The 10,218-nt window shown below is 39.3% G+C and overlaps 1 protein-coding gene across 2 annotated transcripts; it reads left to right on the top strand.

The window, feature by feature from the left end:
• The first annotated feature begins 323 nt into the window (after positions 1-323).
• Positions 324-7,266, top strand: rab30 (RAB30, member RAS oncogene family). 2 transcript variants are annotated; one of them, XM_048264526.1, is made up of 5 exons: positions 324-496; positions 1,802-1,897; positions 2,576-2,659; positions 4,529-4,706; positions 6,999-7,266. In XM_048264526.1, the coding sequence occupies exons 1-5, from the start codon at positions 494-496 to the stop codon at positions 7,247-7,249; spliced, it is 612 nt and encodes a 203-aa protein (XP_048120483.1). In that variant the 5' UTR covers positions 324-493; the 3' UTR covers positions 7,250-7,266. The 2 variants fall into 2 exon arrangements, with proteins under 2 accessions (XP_048120483.1, XP_048120482.1); XM_048264525.1 differs by having other exon boundaries at positions 326-496; positions 4,523-4,706.
• The last annotated feature ends 2,952 nt before the right edge of the window (positions 7,267-10,218 follow it).

Below are 10,218 nucleotides of genomic sequence, written 5' to 3'. Positions count from 1 at the left end.
AAGTTTACCTATACCTCTGAGATGGCTTAACTGAAAGAGATGCATAGTGACAACCATTAACTGTATGACCAATTTGTGTGACTTTTTAAATTGAATCAATTAAATGTGCACTTTGGCATCGGTTCAAGCTCATCATGTTTTAATGACATTTGACACTGATTGCTCTTTTTGGACAATAAAGTATTTACATGAATTGAAATTGAAATCGATTACTTTTAAATCCATTACAGCACACTAATATGATTTCATATAATCGTAGGCCACAGCCTAGCCTACATGTCCCGATGTTCTCAGTGGTCCTAGCCATGGTGGGCTGACTGGAATGATGTCATTGTAAAAACGGAGGAAACTCCTCTGCAATCATTGTGCAACACGGAGCAGCTTTACCAATATTACAAGCTGGGCTGTCAATACAACCCGAATGCGTTGATTGTTGCAGGCAGTACCGAATGCACACGAAATAGTATTGTTATCGGGGTCCATCCCCCAATTTATGGTAAGTGCAAATATCATAAAATATGTCCGTTATTCAAGTTAATGCTGTCCAAAGTGCAAGCATCTTGGTGGCTAGCAAACTAGCGGTTAGCCACAGCTTCCCGAGTTCTCTTCTTCATGGTTTATGGATGCTCGAATGGTAATTTCAGGGGATGTACAGTATCTGTAGTCTTTCACAATTTAGGCATATATATAACGTACGACGTGAATACCCAGCATTAGTTCAAAATTAGCTTTACATATGAGCTAGCCTTTTACGTTAGCTAGCGCCAAAGCATCAGTAAGGTTCGGCTGTTTGGATGGCTGTTTTGTTAGCAAGCGATATCTGTTTTTTCTCTTTGAATATAAATTAGAACGGTGTCAATTTCATGTGGCTGAGTATTTCAGTTCCCCATGTTGCCATAGCACACAATATTATTTGTTGCCAAAATGATTAACTTAACTATTTAAGAAACTCACCCAATTATAAAGCCTGTGTGGTTTTATGAAATGGGTCTTGCAGCTGGTTGAGACAACGTTAATCACTGAAAATAGTGTTGTTACCTTTAGACATGTCAAGTGATTTTTTTGTGCAATGATTTTGCATGGGAATTCCACACGTTGTGTTTATTGATTTGCTTTTGAGGAAATTGTTATTTACCTTCAAACAGCTTTAATGATGCTTTTTTATGACTCATTCGGACGCGGGCGCTGTCTTACGCCTTATAAAGGCCTAAACTCCAGCCTCTAGCTTTCTGACATTACATTTTGGATTTCGTACGTTGGTGAAGTTACAGTAGAACTAGTTAACGCCTTCAACACTGTATGAATGATGATGTTGTCACTGCGCTCTCTCTCTCTCTGTTCTTTTTGAGACATGTGATGCATGTGTTCTGGGTTGCAGGGCTCCTGTCTCCCTAAAGCCCTTGTGTGTTTTGGTTTTATTGCAATCCTTTCAGTATCTTGCCATAGGCCTTGGCAACCAGCACATTAAAACACATGCACAGAAGGCTCTACCATAGCAACGTCTTGGACCCTCCAGAGAGAGGAAGGAGAGAAACACTGAATGTGTTTTACTTAGACAATAGGTCTTTTGTAGGGCTTATGAAAACTCTTCTACATGATACAGATACTGAGTTTATAGAGGTGAAAGATTACACATAGTTTTTACATAATAATGACAATGTCAAAATTCTAAACATATAAAGGACAAAAATATAAAATTCAGTGAAATAGACCTATTGACACATTTGAATTCACAGAGTAGCCTACATGCGGTGACCTAACTATGAGGTCTAATCTAAATCTTTCTGTTTTTCTAAAATAGAGTATGAGTACAGAAGATTATGACTACTTGTTCAAAATTGTGCTGATTGGAAATGCAGGAGTTGGGAAGACTTGCCTTGTCCGGCGGTTCACACAGGTTAGTAATGCTATTGGTTTCAATTTTCTATTTTCCTTGTAGGTAAATTAGCCGATTGAATAATATACTGTAAGGACCTCATAGAATGTTGTTTGAAGTGTTTGGTGCCCTTTTGGTCTTGTTGCTGCTGCCAGTGTTGTGACAAGAGATGCTCAGCAGGTAAAAGGTTATAAGAAGAGAGTGAGAAAATAGAAAGGGACAGACTGCACTATGTTTCTACAGAGATGTTACATGAAGGTTCCTCTAGATAGAATTAGGTAAATCAATACTTAACATTCACAAAGCATGGACTTCAGTATTAATAAATTGTAACTAATGCCACTGACATTCAAGGATTGTTTATGCTAACAAACAATTTGCTCATTAGAACCTGGACCCCTTCAGTAATATGTATTATGTTGGTTATCATAAACAATTCATGAATGTAAGCATGACAACCAGTAATACCAATACAAAACACTAGCCAATAATATTGTTAGCTGTAGTTAATTTAATAAGCTGTAGTTAGTTTAATAACTTTGTAATTGGCAACACTATGGGAACCTTAATATGGAGTGTGGTTTCCCCCCCCTGTGCAGCCATTAGGATGTTATGAACAGTTACTGTTAATGACAAAGAGGACATTCATGAAGTGAGATGTCTGGGGTTCATGCTGTCTCTCTCTGCTCCGCACTCCAGGGCCTTTTCCCTCCTGGGCAAGGGGCCACCATCGGGGTGGACTTCATGATCAAAACTGTGGAAATAAAAGGGGAAAAGGTCAAGGTAATGGCTTGGGTTTCTTCTCATGTTACTGATACGTATCACTACGCTGTGAATAGCAATGTAATATCATAATGTAATGCTGATACTACAACAGATGGCATTAAAAACAGTTCTTCTATTACCCTACCTGTAGAATATATTATCTTGCCTTGTTGGTTAATTCAACACGTTGAACACAAAGGGAAATAAAATGCTAGGCTCTTGACTAAGATTTGCCCTGTGACTGCCCAAATCATCAGCATTCTCAGTAGAAAGCTGCTCCAGTTCTGCCTTTGATGCCTTGTCATCTACGTACACATGATAAATTCCCCTCAGACAGAGTTGCACTGAGATGATGGGTGTTATGAATATTAATTAATGTCTCTCTGGTGCGTTTTCAAATGTCTGGTCTGTTTGAAGAGAGAAAATGCAGTTGTGGAGACTAATGTCTCTGCCTGATTCCTTGAAACCTCTAACTGAAGAGGTTCTGTTGTACTCATAGATCATAGATAAACACTAATGCATAAGCCAGGGTTGGAATTTCAATGGCCGTCATTGCCCCTTGCGTTGGCCGTGATGCCCCTTTGAAAATAGGAGGTTCACAGGCCACTTGGTGCCCCCTTCTTTAAATATTCTGCTTTGCGTCCGACTAATAGCATTTTTATTTAGCCTATGGCCCGTCAAAATAATCTTGGCATTTACAGCGCAAATTCATTTAGTCTTTTACGCAGTGGAGAAAGTGACAGCGCACAGGAAGAAATTGATTGCGTCCAAATTCACCCATTCTTCTCTGTTGAACTACTCACGAAGTAGCCTATTCATCACACAGACATCACATGCATCACCTCACATGAAAGAGCTTTTTCTTAGCTTTTAAACAATGTTAGCCGCTAGTTGCTGTGGTAAACTGTTCGTGAGAAAAGTAACTTTAATTTAATCATCTTATTCTACATACAGTTCTGCGCCCATCTCCCTACCCATTCATCTCAAAATAAATGTTACAAATATCGCCGAGATATCAGCAAATATTAAAATCAGAGGATACAGCTGACTAAGTGTTTGTCAAAGTAGCCTTAATGATCACAAAATGCTAAGCATGCATGTAGACTATATTTGAGATTCTTAAAGCTGAGCTGTGCTTAAATTGTTCAATACATGATTTAATAACAGGCCAAATAGAAAATAAATGTTAAATATAGCCTAGATGTCTGTAAATATTAAAATCAGATGATTTACAGTTCTATGTAATATGTCATAATCATGTTTCTGTAATGTTTCATACAGTGATGCAGGTCTATTGCTGTGAATAGGCTAAATACAACTTTGCTCATTTTTATGTAGCCTACTGTATCTGGCCTTTGTGCCTCCCGCCAAATATGTCCAACTGAAGGCCAAGTGGCCTTGCCCCTAAAGTCATGAAATTCCAAGCCTGGCATAAGCTATTCCTTCCTGAGGGCAGAATGATTGATAATGTTTCTAGTCAATTCTCATATTTATATAATGATGAAATAATATGATAGTTCATTGTATTTATTGATGTCTTGGGTCTGTCATATTTTCTGTTGAACTGTAAGAGATGATATTGTTAATGTACGACTGGCGTATCACACTACATTAAGAATGCAGTTTTCTATTATTTAGAGTTAAGCCTCACATAGCCTAATAATCTTCCTGTGCATTTCATGCATATTTTTTCTTTATTTCAGACACATACTATATTTGTTCTAATTTTCTTTGCAGTAGTAGTACATTTCCCCCCTAGAAAACCAGAATCAAAGATGGCCAGATACATTGGAACACAGGAACTGCAAACTGCACTTTTAACATATCAATTACAGTATGCTAACAGCAACATATGGTTTATTACTTTATGGGTTCTGGCAGCTTCAGATCTGGGACACAGCGGGGCAGGAGAGGTTCCGGTCCATTACGCAAAGCTACTACCGCAGTGCCAACGCTCTCATTCTCACTTACGACATCACCTGTGAGGATTCCTTCCGCTGCCTTCCGGAATGGTTGAGGGAGATCGAACAATATGCGAACAACCAAGTTGTCACCATCCTAGTCGGTAAGTCTCCATGTGTATGTGCCTGTGTTTCATTGGTAGATCCGACCTAGCAAGTCTCATCAAGGTAGAACGTGAAACTTGAAGTCCAGAATTTCCAAGTTTTGTGTCAGACATCAATAATTATGAATTAGCAGATTTGTAGACTTTCCAACTAGAGATTGTTGACATTTGAGCCCAAAAGGCAATCAAATTAAACCCCGCCCTTTCCGTGACACAGTCTGAGCGGCTATGTTTGTGTTCCATTTAAACCACCAGGACTGTGCATGAACACCTGAGTTTTTTTTTTAGTGCACACAAACAGCTAAATGAATGTAAAGAGCAATTAGCAGGAAAGGTTTCTTGGATTAGAGTTATGAAATGTACCTTTCAAGTATAATTCCAGAGTAAAAACAACCTAGGGTCTATTTACGGTATACTGTTGTAGTTCAACTTCAAACTTTTGATTGAGAGCAAAATTACCTTAATAGCGTTTTGAGCAAGACCTTTATTTTCATCATCAGTGAATGGGCTAACATTGATGCCACGTCGCTATTTTATACCACTAACATTGCTCAAAATATAATTACAACCCGAAATATTGTAAACTTTGAAAATGTACAAAGAGGTTATAACAAGACCTGTATCCGTAGGAAGAAAATTCCATGGCTTCCTGGTCTGGTATCGTCAGATCAGCAGGCGTGTTTGATCAAATCAGTGCTGCGCATATCTGGCAGACGGTATGTTTGTATTTAAAGATTCAGCCAGATCTGCCCAGCGCTGCAAGGTCGAACACGCCCGCTGATACCGGACCAGGAAGCCATGGAATTTTCTTTCTTACAGACACAGGTCTTTATAACCTCTCTGTACACTTTCAAAATTTACAATACTTCGCTTTGTCTGTAGAAACCCTCACCACACTACCACAGAAGTGTAATTATACACTGCCTGGCCAAAAAAAAGGCCACCGCCTGAATTTAACTAGACAAATAAGAACCTCCCTGTGGGGGCAGCGCTATGATCTAGGGTTGTTGCAGTTGGTCAGGTCTAGGTTCAGCAACGTTATGTGCCCAAGACCAGCTGATTACCTGAATATACTGAATAACCAGGTTATTCCATCAATGGATTTTTTCTTCCCTCATGGCACGGCATATTCCAAGATGACAATGCCAGGATTTATCGGGCTCAAATTGTGAAAGAGTGGTTCAGGGAGCATGAGACATCATCACCAGACCATAACCCCATTAAGAATCTTTGGCATGTGCTGGAGAAGACTTTGCACAGTAGTCTGAATCTCCCGTCATCAATACAAGATCTTGCCGAAAAATTAATGCAACGCTGGACAGAAATAAATGTTGCAGAAGCTTGTGGAAACGATGCCACAGCAAATGCGTGCCATAATCAAAACTAAAGGCGGTCCAACTAAATATCAGTGTGTGTGACCTTTTTTTTCCAGACAGTGTATTTTGAGCATTGTTAGTGGTATAAAACCATGCGACGTGGCATCTTGCCCAGTTAGCATCACTGTTAGCCCATTCAGTGATAATGCAAATAAACAGTCTTGCTCAAAACACCACCAATTAAGGTAATTTTGCTCTCAATCAAAAGTTTGTAGTCGTTAACTACCGTAAATAGACCCTAGGTTGTTTTTACTCCAGAGTTACACTTCAACTTCAGTTTAGTGAAATGCAGTGTATTCCAATGCTTAGTCATTTGTTTAATGCTGTAGGAAAATATGTTTTTCTCCCTGTACACGTATCTATGCATTTGAACAGCTGTGGTGGATAAATACTACTCAATACTTGGCAATGACTAAATCAGCCTGCTCTGTAAAATCTGCACAATAAACAAAGTTCTGTTTAACTTGGAGGTCTTTCACTGTTGCCTTTTGAAAGAGACCATCATAGTACAGCAGTGTAACGTGTCAAATTTGTCAACATTGTGTTTCAACATTAGATATGTCTCCCTGGTTCACGTCTCATCTACTGCACCACATATTAGTAACTGTTGTATCTCACATCAAATGTTCTGTATTTATATTTAATAGACTCGAGTCAAATGTGTTTTTGTGATCCATGTTAGACCCTAACAGTGTATTGTAACATCTAGATATACTAGCTGAAGTTAGTTCAGGAGTAAGAGAGAGTCAGGACTGCATTGCAGTATAATCCTGCTGACTTTGAATGACAGGCTGTTCAGCTTGCTGTCCTCACTTAAATGTATTTATGTATCAGCATGTTTAAACACTGCCTGTTCGCTATCTGAGGGGAGTCTAATCCCCTCCTCGTATACTGACACTAAATCTCCTCGCGGCAGGAAACAAGATCGACCTGGCTGAGAAGCGGGAGGTCGGAAGACAGAGAGCGGAGGAGTTCGCCGAGGCCCAGAGCATGCTGTACTTGGAGACGTCCGCAAAAGAGTCGGACAACGTGGAGAAGCTCTTCCTGGACTTGGCTTGCGAGCTCATTCGCGAGGCCAAGCAGAACACACTGGACAACAGTGAGAACTCGCCCATGCCTGGCGAAGGGAAAAGCATCAGCTATCTAAGCTGCTGCAGCCTCAACTGAAGGGTGTGTGTGTGTGTGTGGGGGGGGATGGGATGGGGGGTGCTCAGGAAAATCAACGATGCACTGCTCTCTTGGCTGTGACCTTGGATAGAGAAGAGAGGGAGGGGGTTTATAGAGTTGGTGCTCTCTCACGACATCTGTCAAGCAGGACAAGTTACATTGTGCTGCTGTTTGTATGCTTACAGTATGTATTTGTGACGACCCTCCTGTGAACTGTTAGGGTGTGTTTCTGTTGAGGAAAAAAAGAGGCGTCTCTTAGATTCACCCCTAAAGTAAACACTAAAGAATGTTGAGACGATACAGTTCATGCTGCTGACTCTTAGGGGGCGCTGTGTCTCCCCTGAACTGAACGCAAAGGGAAGAACTCCATGCCTTTTTCGCCAGATAATGCAAGTTTAGTAATTTAGTAATTTTTGGAGATTCTAGAGTAAAATTGCTAGAGATGTGTTGCAGGAATGAGTTGTATGCACCTCTGGTTAGCGAAGTGGATGGCCCACACTCATTATTCGTGTGTCTGTGTGCGTGTGAGCAAAAGATCTCAGAAAAAACACAGGTCTTCACCAGCAGTATCACTCCCATGATGATGACTGCAATGATGTTTAGGATGAGTCAGAGTGTCTTCATAGGTTACATGGATCTCACATGCCCAAATGGGCCACGATGACGAGGTATTTGCTCTCGTGTGCCATCATGTAACCCACCTACATGAGTCACATGTTCCTACAAATGCACTTCCCACAGACCACAGACAATGTGACTGTTGGTGAGGCATTTAAAGTCAATGCACGCTACATTTTGTTTTCATTCTTTTGATAGTTAACAGGAATATCAATCAGCAACAACATATATTTGTAGGCACTTACAACAGCCGAAGGACTGTCACACAAACGTGATGTATCCAGATGTTTTTGTGTGGAAGCTCTCATTCTCAAAACTGAACAGAAAAAGAAAAAAAGTAATGGTCTCAAGACACATACACAAGAACACTAATAGCTGCCCAACTACAATAGCATCAGTACCAGCCCTGTATTTCCCCTTCTTTTGACAGTATTATTTTAAAAGCATTATGTCTAGTTATGTTGGCGCTGTATTATGTTATTGTTCTTCTGTCATTGTTGAGAGTGCTTGAGATGTGCACGTGTTTGGAACGTGTTTTTTCCAGCCATTTTGAGGTTACTGTACTGTGATATACCGTAGTGTATTGATAATCTACAGCACAATCATTATGCCATTTTAACTGCCGTTTTTACAAACAGACCATGTAGGCTACTTGTTTGTTTTAGCATTATGTATTTTTGCATGGTGCTTTTGTGAAAACATTGATGAGACATTCTGTCTCCAGTCCTGGGATTTTCAATAGGTGAAATTCTGTGTACCTCTAGGTTACTCATATTACATTGAGTATAATGTATTTTCCTGTCTCTTTTATTGCCCCAGTGTATTTTGAAATGATTTTTGAAGTCCAATAATCGCCCCATTTGTTTTCATTCATGAGACCACCCGCTGCTAACATGTCTAGCTAGCATGGAGGCCGTTTCTGACACACATTGATAGAGTGATAGTGCAGTCGACTTGTTTCCACACGCCACCAACCTGTGCGAAAGGAACAGCTGCTGTGTTTTTTATAAACATTTTTGTCACTCCATAAACGCAATTAGGCTCCTTTTAAAACCAGCGTGTGTGTGTGTGACAGTTTTCAGGGATTTGCCAAGAGATGTTCCCTGTCATCAACATTATTTCTCCTCTTCGCAGTTTCTTTTATGTGACATTGTTAGTGAGAAGGATGATCTTTATGCCTTTGTAGTTGCCTGACCACTATCTGAAATTGCCATATATTTTCTATTAAGTTTTATTTGAAGGTAAACAACCTTTTATAGTTTTGTATATATATTTTTTTTGTTGTGTACTATTCGCAATGGCATGACAGGAGCCTCCAATATGCTCAGAGCCGGATATAGAATTTAGCTTTATTTTGTAGTACAGTTAATTGTCATTGCCATACAGTCAGGTGTATAACAAAAATTAGTATACCAATGTGGTTCAATGGTAAGGTTGCTTTTACGTGTGAAAAGTTCCTATTTTTAACATACAATAACCTTTTATAATTTTGTCTATAAATGACTGTAGACTTTTTATGGACCATTATTTCATAAAATTATTATTTAGTGAAATCTAATGTTTTGAAGTTTAGATGTCCTTTGTGCTGTAAGGACACAACTCCCAAAATGTTGCTTGTATACACAATACATGTTATGGATAAAGTAAATTTTGTTTGATATTTCCTACCTTTTATGGTTAAAACTGTACACTATGGGGTTGTAGTAGGCCTATACACTGCTAAGTGCGTAGATGGAAGGGATACATTCAAGATGCTAAAATTCATTTTTTGTTTATTGTACAAGGTGTTAATCATGTAGGCTACTTCTTTTTGAGTCACTGCTTATTGTATGTAAGTAAATCTCTAAGCTGCCACAATAAAATAATGGCACTACTAGTGGCCTGTTTTAATCTTATTTTCACCAAAGTGATTAGCTGTATTCAGTATTTTAATGTATGGTGTGTTGACAATGCCAGCAAAATGTATAGGCCTACAATAGATTTTTTTTAACAACCAACGTCTGCTTGCACAGTAGGAGGCTCTCTAGCCTATTAATGGTATGCGAATCATTTAGTGCCGGATATCTGCAATGCTTGTTACAGATTCTATCAGAGATTATTCCGTCTAATTTCACAGATTTCTGAACACTCAACACCAAGCCAGCATCATATAATATTTCCTACGACAGAACTTCAAGTACCACGAACCATTGCGGCACAGTTGATGCATTCACGACACACGTAAAGTAATTTGCTCTTAAGAAGGCTCCGCCTTAACAATCTTTGGTTTTAGTGCTCTGTTTATCCTATAGATATATATATACTGACAGTATATATATCTATGTGTTTATCCAGAAAGCATCTTCAATTTT

Source organism: Alosa alosa, chromosome 15 (genome assembly GCF_017589495.1).
Source record: "Alosa alosa isolate M-15738 ecotype Scorff River chromosome 15, AALO_Geno_1.1, whole genome shotgun sequence".
Taxonomy (NCBI): Eukaryota; Metazoa; Chordata; class Actinopteri; order Clupeiformes; family Clupeidae; genus Alosa; species Alosa alosa.
This window is presented reverse-complemented; position numbering and strand designations above follow the sequence as displayed.